Source organism: Caretta caretta, chromosome 10 (assembly GCF_965140235.1).
Source record: "Caretta caretta isolate rCarCar2 chromosome 10, rCarCar1.hap1, whole genome shotgun sequence".
Lineage (NCBI taxonomy): Eukaryota > Metazoa > Chordata > Testudines > Cheloniidae > Caretta > Caretta caretta.
This window is the reverse complement of record NC_134215.1, coordinates 11,791,877-11,811,664: the sequence shown is the minus strand read 5'-3', so window position 1 is coordinate 11,811,664 and position 19,788 is coordinate 11,791,877. Positions and strand designations below refer to the sequence as shown.

At 43.5% G+C, this 19,788-nt stretch overlaps 1 protein-coding gene across 4 annotated transcripts in view; it reads right to left on the bottom strand.

Annotated features, from left to right (window-relative positions):
- SNX8 (sorting nexin 8) overlaps nt 1–19,019 on the bottom strand; it is a 31,472-nt gene extending 12,453 nt beyond the window's left edge. For 3 of the 4 annotated variants that reach the window (XM_048868286.2, XM_048868288.2, XM_048868287.2), the window contains exons 1-3: nt 18,939–19,019; nt 4,423–4,613; nt 2,488–2,605 (exon numbers count right to left, since the gene is read on the bottom strand). In XM_048868286.2, the coding sequence (XP_048724243.1) occupies nt 2,488–2,605; nt 4,423–4,613; nt 18,939–18,996 (367 nt within the window). In that variant the 5' untranslated portion in view covers nt 18,997–19,019. Of the gene's footprint in view, nt 1–2,487; nt 2,606–4,422; nt 4,614–4,832; nt 4,984–18,938 lie in introns of all 4 variants that reach the window. The other variant, XM_048868289.2, reaches the window with a different exon arrangement.
- Nucleotides 19,020–19,788: the final 769 nt, after the last annotated feature.

Sequence of the window (19,788 nt, the reverse complement as noted above, 5' to 3'; positions counted from 1 at the left end):
GAAGTGAAGTCCAGAGCTGATAGTTGTAAAGTTGAACAAAAAAAAACAAAAAAGGGTAGCAGCTCTTTTTTTTTTTTTTTAAGGGAGAAGAAAGGATTGCAAAGAAAATGATGCAGCCTTCTAAGTACACAAATAGCTTAGTGACCCCCGACACAGCTTATTAGAATGGTCTCTGGCAACATTTTCACATCGTAAAGGGACAGTGAAGGGCATCACAGCCTTTTGCTTCCTCGTTCACCTTTAACTTGAGTTTGTTGGCCACCAGCGGTCCCATAATGATCCTTACCCACAAAGTGATTTTCAGTTGCTCAAGTCACAAGTCCACTCAGACTCCCTAAAATCTTGTGCTCTGCAATTCTGCTTCCCTGTTTTATTAATCTAACTAGACATAGCCACCCACTGATAGCATGCAGTGAAACAGCAATTGCCAGGAAAACTTTGAACAGTAGTTCTGTTTCTTGTAAGGTTTTCTAGGTCATCAGTACTTACTACCATGCATGGAAAGACAAACTCAAGTCCAAGTGCATGGAAGGGAAGGAGAGAATGGTGAAACTCTGATCCATTCCAATTGCTACACACTCGTCATCTAGTGGCTACTGCCACCCCCTTTCTTTATGGCTCATACACAACCCTGGACAGAACTAGCAACAAGGAGATTTTTTTTTTTAAAAGGAAAAATTAAGATGGGGAAAAAAATCAGAAGGCAAATAACTTCCTAAATGTGAGATCTGTTGGACTACAGAATAGTCTCCCATGGGAAGCCAACATTTGGATAATTTAGAAACAAACAGAATAAAGGAGTGGAAGATATACAGTAGAGAATAATCCAGTACTAATATGGGGCTGGAAAAAGATAACCTAATAGATGTTTTGCCTCTCTAACTTCTATGATATCTGTACTCACTGGTAAATCCTCTTAAATAAAATGATCAGCAGTGAAATAGTGTTGACATTCAATATTGTTGCCATTAGTTATTGTTCGGTTTAAGCGTCAACTCTCCACTAATATTAACAGGAGCAGGTCACTCTTCTCACAGGTATTGTTTCAGGCTGTAGGTCTTCAAATTCTCACAGACTGCACTGCATTAGATCATATTCAAGAATTACCTTTGAAACCTCAAGAGTTATATTTAAAAAAAAAAAAAACCCACATCCCTGACATCTTACATTCTGCAGAAATTGACAACACTACCAGAGTAGCTCCAGAATCATCATTCTGGCCTGTTCTGGTTCACTTTAAACCCTGCGCCAGAACCTTTCACTAATTTCTGATTCTTCTTTTTCTATGGCATAATGTGGACTCCTTAAATTAAATGAATAATTTATTGTGAAATGTTAAGCTTGGCAATATGGGCAGAAGACAAGACAGTGAAAGGCTTGTTCTTTAGCAGATAAAGCAGAAACAAAACAGAACTGTATAAAAGACTTATGTAATGTATTAAATAATAAAGATAAAACTTAAAAACGTGTCAAGATTTCAGACTAGAGAAAGATGTATCCAAAGTAGCTTTGATGTGTAGTCAAGCTTGGAGTATTTCACTATCCACAAGTACATTGTAACCATTAGAATATGGAGGAAATGACAGTCTGATTCCAAACCCATCATTCATCTTTTTAGTTTCTATTTTGACTCTACATAACTAGACACTCTGGTTTTAAAGAGGAAGAAGAAGAAAAAAGCTACTCCTGAGATAGGTGATTTTTGTCAGAGAAGAACAAGGATCTCTCTGATAGGAAGTTACCTTTTATATACGGACAGTTACTTAATTCATGTGACCAATATTGGTCCAGAAAGGTTTCCGGGGGAGATGACACAGCCTACAGAAGCGATTTACTTAGAGTCTCCATGCTTGTAAATAAAGGCCATAAGCTTGAACAAAGAAAACTTGGAGTAAGACACGCTCTCACTGAGGGGTGTGAACATTTTTTATACACTCATTTCTCCTGGAGCATTTAAACCTTTTCATATGCAAATGATTTCCCCCACTTTCCATCTCTATGGTTCTCCCGCCACCGAAGAGAGAAGGGGTGTCTAAAGCACCTTTCATACTCAGAGCACTTCACAAAGCGATGTGCTACAGCACATACTGCAATGATACAGTAGCCATTCTGCACTCGCCAATGTGCGTCAGCACCATCGACATTATAACCTACTTTACTGGGAAAGAAATAGCTGAAACTCTTCCCTATTCTAGGTCTATCCCTCACTCTAGGGCTAGCCTTACTCTTTTCATGAATGCCATCGGATTTTCAACTTACACCTGGAGAGTCGCCAGTGGAACTTTACATTCATGTCTTATCTGAAAATGACTTCCAGCAATGCAGTGCAGTGCCTCCCCACGGTATGCACTACACTGTCAGCGCTGCTTTTTGAACCAGAGAACAACAAATGCTATGGATTCTTCGAGACATGTGCATTCTTGACTGTATTCTCATGAGCACATGCATACCAAAGCCCATCCAGTCACTAGGAAGACCCAGGTTTACCTCCCAGCATTCTCTTTGGAGGAAGTGCCGGCACCATACGGTATGGGAACTTCTGAAGCAGCATCTCATGGAATACCACAAAGTCATTGTATCGCCTGTACACAGAGCACTTGAAGCGCTGCAATAGAGAGAGAAACCTCACAACACTCAGACAGGACAATAACAGCATTTCAGTAATTTCCTTGCAGCCAGGAGGAGTTAAAGCCACATGTGGGACTTGAAGAGAGTGGCTGGTACATTTCTTGGATTTGCAGACCACTTGCTTTAAGCGAACAGTAAAAAATAAAGTCACACAGAACCCTCCAGCCACCTCTCAATTATGCACTTGGATAGCTTAATATAAATTGGATAGCTTGCTGGTGGGTTAGGTCCCTTTGGGAACAAGAGTTTCAGCAAAGAGCACATTTCAAATTCCATACACGCAAAACATGGGGCAAAGACATTTTATAAAGGAAAGGGGAAATGTTTTCTGTGGGTTACTGGAAGGAGGTGGTAGATGTCCCTAAACTTGCTGTCAGTCCACATAATTTCTCCACAAAAAGACATAAAGGAACAATACAATTTTCAATGAGCACCCTATCATCATTAAGGAGCATTTCAATGCTGGTGTTCCTGGTAACATCCACCAAACAAGGTCTAATGCCATGGGAAGCAAAACAGCTTTGAGCAAACGTAGTTCTCAACCCTCTAAAACCCAGCTGTTTGACCTTTTTAGTGAGTCATGCAGCAGAATGAGGAGAAAGTAGGAACTGTTGTGGGATTCCTAAAACAGCGTTAAAGTTTCTTATAACCTTAGTTTCAAGATTTTTGCATTTCTGATGTCAGGTTGCAGGAATGAACAGTGAGAACACCCAGGTTTTGGAGATTAATTTGGGTCCAAAATGAGTGATGTAGCACACAAAGAGAGACACTCAAAAGGCACGTTGGCAAGTCATTTAAAAACCACATTTGGCTGATGGAATAGCATGTTGAAAAGACTAAATGTCATCACATCCATCCACGTCACATGTGCATCGTACACTGCTAGTTCTTATTGCAGAGCTGTGCCATTTCAGAAATAACCCAACGAGATTAATAACTGGAGCACAATGGATACAGCTCTTAGGGCTCTCATGTCTGCTCGGCAATCAGCAGTCTGATTTGCTCTTGCAGATTTAAGCTGGTGCCCAAGGCATAGCTACTGCCTCTTTATGAAGAATCTCATTACACAGAAAGAGAACTGTCGGAAGAACGATGGCTCAGGGAATTGGTAATGGGATAAGAAGTCTCTCAAACCTGTGATCCGAAGGTGACTCTAGCTGAGGACAGTAGTGACTGAAAACTGCTACAACACTGTAAGACAGTTGCTTCTTTGGTGACCTGTGTGGAGTGAGCTGGTGCTCTTGGGCCAGTTCTTATGGGACAGATAGCCTCATCAGAAAAAGAAAAAAAAAACCCATCACAGAAGACACTAGTGAGCAGTCTCACAAAGGGGACAAAAATTGAATGGGACATAGAAACTGAACTCCCCTCCTGCTCCAAAGGTGGTCCCTACAGTCAGGATTGGGGAAGTGAACTGGGAGAGGTATGGGAGAACCTGCATTGCTGCTGGCTGTGCCATATGTGCATTCATATACAGTCTAGTCTTCAAGTGAGTTTGGTCGTTACGCTCTAGTCCTCAGAGGGTGTCCATTCACCTTACAAAACGACAACAGTACTTGTCAGTCCCTGCTTTGGAGAGGCCCAGTATCAGAAAAGCAGAGGTTAGGATTAAGCTGCAGTGGCAAAACTGTAAAAGATACCTCCATGAATGCCCGACTCAAACCAGCATCACCAATACATTGAACAGATTAAAAAAAAAAATGATCTGGCTTTTGAATCCAGGTTAAACCATTGCATGGAAACTCCTGAGGAAACACACATTCTCCCACAGACACCGGTGTTCTCCCGCATTACCTTGCTGGAAACTTCATATTCCACATGTTTCAGAAAGAGGCCCTTCTTCTCAGGTATAAGCTCCACCTGCACTGTGTCCTTGCTCAACAGCTCTTGTAGGGTGTGGGAGAGCAGCAGTGGGTTTCTCTGGGGCGTCTGCATTAGCAGCTGTTCCGGATCCTTTGGCTCAATTACTGGAGGCTTTGCCAAGTCTAAAAGAAAGAAGAGAAAATTGCCATTTTTGAAAGAAAAACTGAGTGAAAGAAGAAGCCTGTTCCTCTGCTACGTCCTCTCACAGCACCTCAACACAAGTCAGAAGAGCAACCAAGCCACTCCTTCCACAAGAGGCTCTGCCCATTTAACTACCTCCCCTACTCCTAGCATACTCGGTACCTCCCTCTGCACAACGCCCTGAGCATCACCTATTATACCTAGTCATGAAGCCAGCTCCGCGTCTCTGTTACAGGCCAGATTTGTTCTGTGAATCAGCTAGGAGGCCTGCATTTCCTGTCTGTGCAGCTCCCACCACAACAGAATCTGCCAAGCTAAGTGAATACCTAGCTCAGCACTCTTGGATCCTGTCTAGAACAAATTGTGAAAGGAAAGAAACTGTTATTTTACACTGCGGAGTAGGAATTAAAATATTACTTTCATATGTCACTAGAAAGAAAGGAGGCACTTCACTTGACAGAACGTAATTATTCTCTATGATAGTATAGTGGGGTATGTGGAAATTAATTAGTCCCATTAATAGCTTTAGCACCTCCGTGCACTGAAGCTCCAGACAAGAGGCTTCTTGAATAGGGCAGCCAACTGGGCAAATTTTTACTCAGAGCAAGCTCTGGATAATATTCCAACTTCCCGCACCAAGGGTCATGCGTCCTAGGTGGTGCAGCTTCTTACAGTGAAATCAAGCACCCAGCTGTGCAGCTTAGACAGACAGGTTCCCCAATAATTCTAAGTAATACATTATCAGTGAACTAAGAATGGCTCTGAAATACAGACCACCTCCCTTGGGAACAACCTAATACAGAAAGGGGATATTAATCTGGGGTACTCCCTTACTAAACAACATATTGCAGCTCAGCTAAACAGCTTGACTTTACTGTATAATTACACATACTGTGCAACAGGTAAATTCATATAAATGCTTCCCGGGTCACGGGAAATAGAGATTCCTTTCCTGTTTCCAATCCCACTGTAAAGGGAAGCTATAACCATGCTATCCTTCCAAGCAGACAGGACCTGGACCACCTGGCTGAACTGGCTAAACGTTTGTGAGCAGAAAAGATCTGGCTGCTTTAGGATCAATAGACATTAACATCCTCCAGTGACTTAACAGAGGGGCTTTGAACAATAGCTCAACAGAAGGTAACTGTATAACACCAGGGTATGGAAAAGGAAATTAATTCACAGAAGGCAGAATCAAAGGCTCCTTATCTTAATTTGAAAGCCCTGTCTTTATGATAAGGTTTTACATTCTGTTTGCTAAAAGAAAAGGAGTACTTGTGGCACCTTAGCGACTAACCAATTTATTTGAGCATGAGCTTTCGTGAGCTACAGCTCACTTCATCGGATGCATGCCGTGGAAACTGCAGCAGACTTTATTTATACACAGAGAATATGAAAAAATACCTCCTCCCACCCCACTGTCCTGCTGGTAATAGCTTATCTAAAGTGATCATCAGGTGGGCCATTTCCAGCACAAATCCAGGTTTTCTCACCCTCCACCCCCCCACACAAATTCACTCTCCTGCTGGTGATAGCCCATCCAAAGTGACAACTCTTTACAGAATGTGCATGATAATAAAGTTGGGCCATTTCCTGCACAAATCCAGGTTCTCTCACATCCCCCCCACCCCCATACACACACAAACTCACTCTCCTGCTGGTAATAGCTCATCAAAACTGACCACTCTCCAAGTTTAAATCCAAGTTAAACGAGAACATCTGGGGGGGGGGGGTAGGAAAAAACAAGAGGAAATAGGCTACCTTGCATAATGACTTAGCCACTCCCAGTCTCTATTTAAGCCTAAATTAATAGTATCCAATTTGCAAATGAATTCCAATTCAGCAGTTTCTCGCTGGAGTCTGGATTTGAAGTTTTTTTGTTTTAAGATAGCGACCTTCATGTCTGTGATTGCGTGACCAGAGAGATTGAAGTGTTCTCCGACTGGTTTATGAATGTTATAATTCTTGACATCTGATTTGTGTCCATTTATTCTTTTACGTTTGCTCTGTTTGCTGTAAGCCCAGATAAAGCAGAAAACTAGTCCATCTGCAATTCCACCAACACACTGCTTCAAGACATAGAGATCAGGCAGTTTGTTCAGTTTTCCTCAGATATTGGACTTTTTTAAATAAAGCAAATCAAATCCAGGACAAGTGACCATACCCCACAAGTCTAGTTAGTCTTCAGATTCCTGCTAATGTGACTCAAAGAAGCGAGCCTTGAAACCTCAGCATTGCTCAGGATAACAAATCACCTGGCAACTGCCTATATAATAGCGTCTAGAAGATTTACGTGCCAGAACTTGGAAGAAATCAGTGCAATCTGATTGAATGTTAATAGTGTTTACTCATGGATGACATTGCAACATATCTGTTCTTCCAGCCAAGAGACAGATGCTACAAAGGCTTCTACTGGACTAGGAAAGGGGGAAGGAGAGGTAGAAGACAGTGAGGTCAGGACAAAGGTATTGAGGTAAAAGGCAGGTTCTCTAATGCAGTAGAAGAATCCTCCCCCATTTCATCTTTGATAGGGCAGCACTTTGATAAGTAAATCTTTTATCAAAGGCAGTACCACTTCAGCTTGGCAATGATATTAAATGCCTTCAGTCAACAGTACCCAACAGACACAAATCAACCCACAGAATTAATTCACAGTCCTACAACCAGAAAAGCACCTGAAAGAGATGATTTCTCCTTTCCTAATCCAACACCAAGAGGAATTTTAAGCCTATAATTTTTTAAACAAAAGCAGACCAGGCTTTAGATATTTGCTATATCTACTATTGTTTTACAGGAAGTAAAACTATAACTTGTCAATTTTCTGTATTTCAGAGTTAAATAGCATAACAGTCGTTCTGAAAATCAGAATTTCATGTTCTTCCATTTTTTACTGGATACTTTAACAAATATTTATTGTGCTGCAGTTTGGGATCCATTTTCATTCTGTTTTGATTTTTTTTTTTAATGTAAAGAATCAAAGACCTGAAATAAAATGTTACCTTAGTTCTTTCCTTGGTTCAGTAGTTAGGTTTCTAATAAAGTGAGTGACATCAGGATTGTTGTATAGTGTAAAATTTTATCCAAGGCATAAAGATAGGGAAGAATACATTTGGCCTAAAGTATTCTGAGTGGGAAAGGTATTAAGAAATTCCCAGAGTCCTCTCTGTTCCCTGTCAGGACTTTAAAGGACCCAATAATGAAAGTCCAAGAAAACTATTGTACTAAAATTCTGCATGAAATTTATTGTACTTATTAGGACTGATAACTGCTTTTAAGGAGAATAAACTCTGTTCAAACTGACAATATACAGCTTTTTAAATTAAGGATTTTTGGTGACAATATAAATCACTAAAGCACAAAACAGATCTAGACTGTTCTCAGTGGTAGCTGATGACAGAACAAGGACTAATGGTCTCAAGTTGCAGTGGGGTAGGTTTAGGTTGGATATTAGGAAAAACTTTTTCACTAGGAGGGTGGTGAAACACTGGAATGCGTTACCTAGGAAGGTGGTAGAATCTCCTTCCTTCAAAGTTTTTAAGGTCAGGCTTGACAAAGCCCTGGCTGGGATGATTTAGTTGGAGATTGGTCCTGCTTTGAGCAGGGGGTTGGACGAGATGACCTCCTGAGGTCCCTTCCAACCCTAATATTCTATGATTCTATGATTTTAAATTACTTGGTTGACTCCTTAGGAGGTGTACAATTTGGGGCCACAGCTTCTTTCACAGAGATGCTGTCTCATCAAGGAGACTAATCACTAGTTAGATCAGCTTCAGAAGCTCTTCCCCACCTTGTAACCCTCTATTTCCTCTCCTTCCACACCCCACAGGCCCTCTGAGCCATCCAAGCTTTTCTCCTAACCGCTCTTCAGCACCTTCACCCACTTCTGACTTCAGGCCTTCTTCCATGCTGCCTCAGACATCTGGAGCAGCCTTCTGAAGCACACCAAACTCACCACCAGGCTTCTGACTATCCACCTATTCCCATGAAGCATTCTAGCAATTGTGACCTTACTGGGATAGTTGAGTTTGCTCTCTTGATTTGTACCCTCTCAAGCATTTAGCTTGGAAACTCCTCGGGACAGGGACTGGTTTTCTATTTGGCACAGTTCTCCCAGTGCAGTGTACACAGACAGCACGATCTACATGATAAATACCCCAGTGCTTGTTCCAAATTACAGATTAAAGAAGCCTGGCGCAAGGGCATGCTTTCAAGTAACTGTCTCCAGATGCAGAATATACCCCAGGACAAGGGCTGAAATGTTAAGTGAATTCTCCATCTCTTGATGGAGACTGGATGCCTTTCTGGAAGATATTCTTTAGCCAAACACAAGCGAATACATGGATAACTGGGTGAAATTTAGTGGCCTGTGATACACAGGGAGATGAGACTAGATGATCTAATGGTCCTTTCTGGCCATAAAAATCTGTGAATCTATAAAAACATGCAATTAAACATCCCATTGTAGAGAGGGCTTATCTTATCCCTGCTCCATACCTAAACCCAATTCGCTGAGAGTACCCTTTTCCACCTTCAGGTTATTTAATAACTTATTTCATGTGTAGACTCAAGGCTATCTGAGCACCTCACACAGAACTCCATGCTTCTCTGTGCTGTCATGTGAGTAACTCACTTCAGAGGAAGAATGACAGGAAAACAATCTTCTAAACAGAGACTGGTTAAAATGTGACCAACCCATTTCCTGAGAGGACAGGGTCAACCAACACTAATGTAGAACCCCCTCCTCCATATGCCAGTATTCACTCCCCATCATCCAGCTTGCTGACATATAAAATAAAGTAAAAATTCCACAATAAGACACTTGCACTCCTCCAAACCAGAGGTTCAGCAAGAAATGGCAATCCTTAGAAACAGACAGGAGGGGAAAGATGGGCATTCAAAATTTGAGAAAAAGAACCTGTAGGAGGAATCCTGAATCCTCCAACATTTAGCTGTAACCCTCAGAACACTGGCATAAATCCACCCAAATTAATGTTCAGAGCAACCCTATGAAAAGTATTCAGCCTCCAAAGGGTTAATAATGTGAATGGCCCTTAAGATTCCTCATGGGGTTTAGAGCTTACACTGCACAATAGGGGGAAAAAATGCAGAATGAAACCCCACCTTGAGGATCTCTGCAAGACATGTGTTGCCCATCATAATTTTAGGCAATTTTAGGCATTTTACTCCTAAACCTTGCATTACTCTTCCTGTCTTCATCTATTATCAAGCACCCCCTTATTCTCCTAGTCCCCTACCTAACACCCACTTCTTCAATAAATCCTTTCTCCTCATCAATAATCCCAGACCCAATCTCTCCTGAAATGTTTTGTAGCTTATTTAAATTGCAAGATTGTCTATGCATCCATGTCTATGCATGTGTAAATTATGATACCACACACATAAATGTGTATTAACTAGGGCTGTTGATTAATCACAGTTAACTCACACGATTAACTCAAAAAAAATTAATAATCATTAAAAAATTGTATCGCGATTAATCGCAGTGTTAATCGGACTGTTAAACAATAGCATACCAATTGAAATGTATTAAATATTTTGGATGTTTTTCTACATTTTCGTATATATTGTATTCTGTGTTGTAATTGAAATCAGTGTATATTATTTTTTATTACAAATATTTGCCCTGTAAAAACACTAAACAAAAGAAATAGTATTTTTCAGTGCACCTCATACAAGTACTGCACTGCGATCTCTGTCGTGAAAGTGCAAATTACAAATGTAGAATTTTTTGTTACATAACTGCACTCAAAAACAAAACAATGTAAAACTTCAGAGCCTACAATTCCAGTCAGTCCTACTTCTTGTTCAGCCAATCGCTAAGACAAACAAGTTTGTTTACATTTATAGGAAATAATGCTGCCCTCTTATTTACAATGTCACCAGAAAGTGAGAACAGGCATTTGGCATGGCACTTTTGTAGCCAGCACTGCAAGGTATTTATGTGCCAGATATGCTAAACATTCATATGCCCCTTCATGCTTCGGCCACCATTCCAGAAGACATGCTTCCATGCTGAGGACGCTTGTTAAAAAAAAATGTGTTAATTAAATTTGTGACTGAACTCCTTGGGGGAGAATTTTATGTCCCTCGCTCTGTTTTACCCACATTCTGCCATATATTTCATGTTATAGCAGTCTCGGATGATGACCCAGCACATGTTGTTCATTTTAAGAACACTTTCACTGCAGATTTCACAAAACGCAAAGAAGGTACCAACGTGAGATCTCTAAAGATAGCTACAGCACTGGACCCAAGGTTTAGGAATCTGAAGTGCCTTCCAAAAATCAGACAGGGGCGAGGTGTGGAGTGTGCTTTCAGAAGTCTTAAAAGAGCAACATTCCGATGAGGAAACTATAGAACCCGAACCACCAAAGAAGAAAATCAACCTTCTGCTGGTGGCAGCTGACTGAGATAATGAAAATGAACATGCGTCGGTCCGCTCTGCTTTGGATTGTTATCAAGCAGAACCCGTCATCAGCATGGACACATGTCCCCTGGAATGGTAGTTGAAGCATGAAGGGATATATGAACCTTTAGCGCATCTGGCACGTACATATCTTGTGACGCCGACTACAACAATGCCATGAGAACACCTGTTCTTACTTTCAGGTGACACTGTAAACAAGAAGCGGGCAGCATTATCTCCTGCAAATGTAAACAAACTTTTTGTCTGAGCAATTGACTGAACAAGAAGTAGGACTGAGTGGACTTGCAGGCTCTAAAATTTTACATTGTTTTATTTTTTAATGTAGTTATTTTTGTACATAATTCTACATTTGTAAGTTCAACTTTCATGATAAAGAGATTGCACTACAGTACTTGTATTAGGTGAACTGAAAAATACTATTTCTTTTGTTTTTTCTTTTGTTTTATTACAAATAATTTTAATAAAAAATATAAAGTGAGTATTGTACACTTTGTATTCTGTGTTGTAACTAAAATCAATATATTTGAAAATGTAGAAAACATCCAAAAATATTTAAATAAATGGTATTCTATTACTGTTTAACAGTGCGATTAATCGCTTGACAGCCCTAGTATTAACAATAAATTGTTCAAAAACATCAGCATGTGTAATACAACCTAGGTGACCAAGCAGGTTAAACTTGCACTTGTACTGGTTGTGTTCTCAGACCAGCAGTCAGAGAACACAAAAGGATAACTTCAGAACAGCTGCCAGTATTTTGGGAAAAACACTACCATGGAATTAATATTAACCCTACAGAACAACACACTCTAAAACTGCTCAACATTTTTCACTCTACTGTCAAAGAAACCAGTTTAAGAACAGACCCAAGATTCTTGGCCAGGACTAGTGGATAATGGTGTGAATTCATTGGTATGAGTAGCTGCATTCAGCCAACTGATAGAAGAAGTTAAATGCACCCCCTTGGAAATAATAAAATATTTAACCCTTCTTGTTATGTATGCCCTGTGTAGGGCTGTACAGCTACACCTGTGAAAACATTCCCTTTGATTTCAGCAGACCACCACATAGTAATGTTTACATATAGCACAGTATATATGCCAGAGACATCAGGTATGAAGTGCTCCATGAAAGCATAAGGGAGTGTTAGTAACAAACAGAAGGAATTTAGCTACCTTCTGCAATCCATCCCTTTACATAGAGAATAACGCAAAGGAAGCTGCTTTTTTTGCACTCTTATGTCAGCATACACAAATTTGGGTAAAAATAGTCACGGATACCATCCATCCCTTGCAGTAATGGCAGTTCATTGATAAATTCCCTGTGTGCATACACCTAGTCCAAGAAGACAGGAAGATTCCCAATTTGCACTCTCTATAATTGGTCATCTATAGGATCACAAGACCTGCAAGTCTTTATTGTGCAAATTCCACCTGCAAGTACAGGTCGCTTTGCTACACTATATCAATTTTGTATGCATGCGTGCATACACATTTACTTTAAAAAGAGGAAGGTTTGTCTAGTGCAGGGATTGGCAACCTTTGGCAAGTGGCCCATCAGGGAAATCTGCTGGTGGTCTGGGACGGTTTGTTTACCTGCAGCGTCTGCAGGTTCGGCCCATCACAGCTTCCACTGGCCGCGGTTTGCCGTTCCAGGCCAATGGGGGCTGCGGGAAGCAGCATGGGCCAAGGGATGTGCTGGCCGTCGCCTCCCACAGCCTCCATTGGCCTGGAACGGTGACCATGGCCAGTGGGAGCTGCAATCGGCCAAACCTGCAGACGCTGCAGGTAAACAAACCATCCCGGGCCACCAGCGGATTTCCCTGATGGGCCACTTGCCAAAGGTTGCCAATCCCTGGTCTAGTGGTTAAAGCACAGGACATAGAATCAAGGGGTAGGAGTTTTATTCCTGGGCAAATTCTGTCAAGTCAAACTCTCCAAACTTTGTTATCCCCATTTTACAGACGGGGAAAACTAACAACTCCCTACCTCACTAGGGTGTTTTGAGACTAAGTTAATTCATGGTTTTAAAGTGCTCAGGCATCCTCAAATGTAAGGTGCCATAGAAATATTTATTATGTTAGCAACAGCAGCTTTCCTATAAGAAGACAAAAAATGTTCTGGAAGCAACAAAGCTAACCCCTCAGGAAGGGAAGCTGAAATTTCCTCATCATTATCACAGGTCAAAGCCTCAGGGAGAAGAGGTGGCTTCACATCTCAAAAGAGGGAAGCCAGAGCTGTACATTTATGCATGGGGAGACCTCAGATTTCCCCTTGGCAAAAACAGATGTTTCACTCACACTTCTGAGCCAGGAGCATTGAAACAATAATATAAGTATCATTCATCAGCATGTCCCTTCCCCTTCCACAAAAGCCTCAGGAGTTACAGATTAAACCTATCATCTATTTACTATATCAGTTAACCCCTCTGTCTCCCCTCACCTCTTAATTCCCCCTTTCCTGTCCATACCAACCTTCCTTGAACATCTGGCTTGTCCCCCAACTGAAAATTCAATTTGTTTTCCCTCCCTCATCTTATGTTGAAAGGTCTTGCATAGTTTGAAATGTCAAAGAGAAAACACGTTTCAGAGTAGCAGCCGTGTTAGTCTGTATTCGCAAAAAGAAAAGGAGTACTTGTGGCACCTTAGAGACTAACCAATTTATTTGAGCATAAGCTTTTGTGCATCTGATGAAGCGAGCTGTAGCTCACAAAAGCTCATGCTCAAATAAATTGGTTAGTCTCTAAGGTGCCACAAGTACTTTCTTTTTTCTTAAAGAGAAAACAGTAACTCTAAAAGTGTGTTGCAAGGAAGCCCTTCCTTCCCCCATCAAGGGGCCTAGCATGCTTTTGATATTCAAGTGTTTGGATTCAGAGGAACAGCCGTGTTAGTCTGTATTCGCAAAAAGAAAAAGAGTACTTGTGGCACCTTAGAGACTAACCAATTTATTTGAGCATGAGCTTTCGTGAGCTACAGTGTTTGGAGTTTTTCTTGTTTTTACATCTCCTGTAAATTCATCTGATCTACCAGGACGAGACCCAGGAGAATCCAGTCCACTTTGTCCAGTAGAATTTTCTATTTACTATGCAGGTCTGTGTTCAACATGAAAGAGAAGGCATTCTTCTGACCAGGTTCAAAGTAAGCTATCCATTACGTTTCCCTTCAGCTGTAACTTCTGTTTGCTGAGGGCTTGTGAATTATACTGTCTTTGCTCCTCCCTTCTCTCCAACATACAGCTGCCTGCAACCTCCATCCCATGCCGACCTGCCACACACACCCAAAAAGGACACCTATTCAATTCCATAATAGATCATTACAAAGCATTTATGATGTGGGGACTAGCAAGATCTTGCTCTTCACTTTTCATTTCTCTCCAGCCCAAACATTCCTGGTGAAGATCTTTTAGTCTCAAGCCTGTGTCTTGGAGCTTCAGCACTTGCACGGGCTGCTCCAGCCTTCACTTCTGATTCTGTGAATCAGGCAGGGAGTTAATGGCACCACTCTAAACATTTGGGTACTGTGTTACCTGAAGACTGTTTAATAAAATAATGACACTTCACATTTCTACAGCACCTTTCAGTCACAGACTTCAAAATGCTTCACAAAGAAGGATAAGTATCATTCTCCCCATTTTACAGAAGGGAAACCTGCAGCTAAATTAAATCATTTGTCCAATGTCACACAGTGATTGTGTGAGAGAACAAGGAATTGATCCCAAGCCTCCTGAGCCCCAGCCTTGTGCCCTGTCCACTCAACTATGCTGCTTGTTCTCCAAGTGATTACGTGATTTTCCAAGTCTCGGTAATACAAGGAGTCCTTATACTGTACACAGAGCACATTCCATCCACAAGCAAGGCAGAAGATCATAGTCCCAATGTGCAGCTACAATAATAAAAATCATAATAATTAACTGAGATACAGCTACAAATTGGAGAAATAACAGGATTATAGGAAAGACTCCATTGAGGAATATTTCCATGGACTACAGAGAAAGCAAAGTCATGGCCAGTGCAGACTTGAGTCCTCAATTCAATATCAATAAACTGTTGCTCTTAAGGTATGGATGTGACAGAAGATAAAAAGCAAGCAAACAGTAACAAACAAAGCTTAGCCCTCTAAACTCAAAAGATAACCTGAGCTTAATGACTAGGCATGTAACTGCTGCCCAAAACACTTTCCTGTGTGAAGATGGTTTTCAGGAAGTCACCAGCCACCGCAGCCTTGCTAGAATCTCCCAGCAAGAAGAAACTGCATTAGGTACATTCCACGAGTAGTTCTAAAGTTAGAAACTGTCAAGCTTCTGCAGTCCCCACCGCCCCATTTACTCAGGCCTGGAGAACCCCATCCAAAGGGAACAACTATCCTGCTCTACTATCATTTCTTTCCTCCCTTGCACATGAAGCGGCTATCTAAGAAGAAAACTAGGGACAAAGTATTTTAACTATAGATTTATCATGCAGTAAAATAAGTGCATTGGCAAAAGACCAGTTTGGAGACAACACCAATTAAACCAATCTCTCACCCCAATTCCAAATATTATTGAAGAGTAGAATTCCCAGCCAGTGCGTTTACAAACCTTATTTTCAAAACTGAAAGCTTCAGGGGGAGGAAGTGGGGACTGCAAATTCCACTTGCCTGCAACCGGTACAATTCTCTCCTCTCTGGTGCACAAGGTCTGCACACACAGTTAAAGATTTACCACTAGAGAAAAATAAACATCTGGATTTAGCAGTGCACTTGGCTTTCAGGACTAGCCATAATAATCATCGGTTCCAAACAAGCTGCAATACAGGCATAAACAACCAAAAAATTAACTTACCAGTGCCAGCTATTTTCTGAGAGAGTGACTTGCACCAATAATAAAAAAGTTACTTTTTAACCTTTTATAACCAGATTCTGTTTAAAAGTACCTTTCATTCTAGGGACAAGGAAAGGCAAATAGATTGTCCACCTGTCCCTCTACAGAAAATCCATCAACAGCCTGTCTGAAGCCTCACTACTGTAGAGAAGAGAAGTCTTTGGCCTTCCTAGAGCAAACACAGCCAAACTGTGGTGGTTCACAGAAGAGGAGCTCAACCATCTCAAACTAAACAGGGACCATCAAACCCACACCACGATGCTAGAGATAAAAGTAATGGTTCAAGTTCTTCCAGTCTACCCTGCCTTCCACAGCCAAGGCTTCCTTCACTAAAACCCAATTCACTCCCACAGTTTACAATATTTGTCAGAGGAAGACAAATGAAGATGAGCAGGTCAGTCAGTTACAGAAGTACTAGACAGAAACAGCCTATGCCAAAACACCATCACTGTTTCATCATTATAAGCCTCCTAAAACAGCCAGATCAGAACTTTCCACAACAGACACGCCTAACCAAGCTTGTTCTCTGGCACTATAAAACACCATCTCACAAAGACACTTGTTCTAATCTCTTACATTGGTCCTTGGCAGCAACAGCCCAGATTTATTTTACAAACATGACCATGGGGGGGAGAAATGCAGTAACCCCATATCTGTAGGGTTAACAAAAGGACGCACATACCTGATGCTGGAAGCAATCCTACCAAACTTCTTATTTCTTTCATGCATAAAACCTACTTACTTTTTGTTAACTCTACCTTTGTGTGTTTTCAAGTGGACACAAAACACTACCCACAGAATAATAATTAGTGATCAGCTGTCTGAAGCTGCTCTAATTAACTGTATCCCTCTCTCCTCCCTCAAAGAGAAAACTGGCAGAGAAGTGTCCTTCTGCAATTGATATCTGATTAATATCCAATAGATCAGCTTTCAGGGGGCTGTACTCTGCCTTTCAGAGAGATGGAGATGATCATACAACTGTCCCTCCCATCTTTAATTACCAGGAGTCTAGTGAATTAAAAAACATATATTAAAAACAAGTGAATAAGACACATCAGAAGCTCCCTCCCGTTCTCATTACATAACTAACACTAGCAGAATGTGCTGCAAGTTTCACACAACGTCATGATCTTAAGAGCAGCTCCCAATGCTGAAGTTTTAAGAAAATGCAGCTGAATGTCTTTTTCAAGTTAGGATTTATTTTTGGCTTGCCTCAATTGGGAAAGGAGAAGTGGTCCACATCCTGGAGAGTCTGCCCAGACTGGCTATGACGACAGTACCTAGCAGACTGCATCATAAATTTCACCAAGTGTTTAAAGTGTCACTGAATCCACTTACATAGCCACAGTAAAACAAAACACACTAAAAAAAATTAATTTTAGCAGCTATGAAAGTGTCCAGCTATATAACTCCCAGTGAGAGTGTTTTACAGTTTGCTAGACTATTCGGTTTTTAGATTAAATTATGGAGAAGGGAACCATTAAAAATGTATCCACATCTTTAACAAATGCAAACAGTGCCCTGAATGTACTGTGGTCTTGTTCACGATTCATTCAGTATAAAAACCACTCGACTTTGCAATCCATTAGCCCTCTCTACCCTCCAGTGGTAACAGCTTCCCTTACAGGCAGGCCCCAACCTCAGCCACGATACATGAGTTCACTACCAGCTCTCTCCCTACACAAGGAGGCAAGCTAAGCACAAGATGAGAATGGACCCAACTCATGCCTGAGGTCAAAACCTTGGAAAGACTAGTCCAGTAAGCCAGGTCCTAACAGACCCCATGATCCACAGAGTCACTGGGCAAGTCAGTTTGCCTCTTTGTGGCTTGGTCATCGCCAAGATATGGGGAGGGCACATCAATACATCTCGTCCCTGGGAAATGGGACTGGCCAAGGCATCTCTGCAGACCAACACTGTGAGTGTGAAGTCTTCTTTGGAAATGGGTGGAGTGGGGCAGCCCTGGTACACGCCACCACATGGCCCCAGCCCAGCTGTCCAGAGGGGGGAGGCAGCTCTGACATGCCTCCTTCTCAGCATTTTTTCAGGGGTGAGGGCAAGGGAGAAGGCAGCCCTGACAAACACCTTCCCCTGCCTAACTTATTTGGGGAGGCCAAGAGGAGCAAGGAATCCCTGACACCCCCAGTTCAACTGAAAGAGAAAGAGACAGCCCTGAATCCTGCCACCTCCTATGTCCATCTCCCAGTTGGTGGAGAGAAGGAAGAGACAGCACCGACACCCCCGCCTCCTGCACCCAGCTCCCTTGGGTTGGGGGGGGGGGGAGACAGACCCCGACCCCCCCCGCCCGGCTTCCTTAGGTGGGGGAGGGGAGCAGATACAGCCCTGACACCCCCTCCTCCTGCGCCTGGCCCCTGGGGGGGGAGGGGGGAAGACACAGCCCTGACACCCCCTCCTCCTGCGCCCGGCCCCTGGGGGGGGGAGGGGGGAAGACACAGCCCTGACACCCCCTCCTCCTGCGCCCGGCCCCGGGGAGGGGGAGGGGGGAAGACCCAGCCCTGACACATACCCCCCCTCCTGCGCCCGGCCCCGGGGGGGGAGGGGAGAAGACACAGCCCTGACACCCCCTCCTCCTGCGCCCGGCCCCTGGGGGGGGGGGGAGACACAGCCCTGACACATACCCCCCCCTCCTGCGCCCGGCCCCGGGGGGGGAGGGGAGAAGACACAGCCCTGACACCCCCTCCTCCTGCGCCCGGCCCCGGGGGGGAGGGGGGAAGACACAGCCCTGACACCCCCTCCTGCGCCCGGCCCCTGGGGGGGGAGGGGGGAAGACACAGCCCTGACACATACCCCCCTCCTGCGCCCGGCCCCGTGGTTACAGGGGAGGAAGAGAGAGACCCTGACACCCCGCCCGGCGCCCGGCTCCCTTGGGTGGTGGGGGAGACGGGCCCCGACACCCCGCCCGGCGCCCTTGCGGGGGAGGACACCGCCCCAGCTCCCGAGGCGAAGCAGCCCTCGCAGCCCCCCTACCCCCCGTTCCGTACCGCTGGCGGCTCCGCCCGAGCCTGCGGGCACCTCCCCGTCCATCTCGCCAGCGGTCATGTGAGCCCGGGATCCCCGCCGCCGCCCTCCCCTTCCTGCTCCGCGCCCGCCCCTCAGAGGGCGGAGCCGGGGGCTGGAGAGTCCGACTCGCCTGGCCTGCCCGGGGCCGGGCTGAGGGGAGGCTCCCGGGCCTCGTAGGCTGAGACGTGAAGGGGCGCAGAGGGGGGAGGTGAGGGGCCCAGAGGGGGAGATGGGGACACCCGGTGGGGAGGAGACACTGGGAGGGGCGGGTGGGAACCCCATGCCGGGAGGGAGCGGGGCCACATGAAGTGGAGCAGAGAGGGGAAGAAAGAGCGAGGAAGCGAGCGGGGACATGAGGGAGGCGGCGGAGTCACTTTCATGTTGTCGTGTCCGCCTGAAAGACCAACGTCTTTCTGTCTCCACGACAGTCACTTAATCGGCTTCAGAGTAACAGCCCTGTTAGTCTGTATTCGCAAAAAGAACAGGAGGACTTGTGGCACCTTAGAGACTAACCAATTTATTTGAGCATGAGCTTTCGTGAGCTACAGCTCACTTCATCAGATGCATACCGTGAAAACTGCAGAAAACATTATATACACACAGAGACCATGAAACAATACCTCCTCCCACCCCACTGTCCTGCTGGTAATAGCTTATCTAAAGTGATCACTCTCCTTACAATGTGTATGATGATCAAGTTGGGCCATTTCCAAAACCTGGATTTCCTTTATGCATCATAAAGCATTCAAAAATAAGAAAGTTTGTCCTACAGATGTATTTTCTAAAGGTACATCAGATGAGGATTTCAGACATGCATAACTCACATCTTAT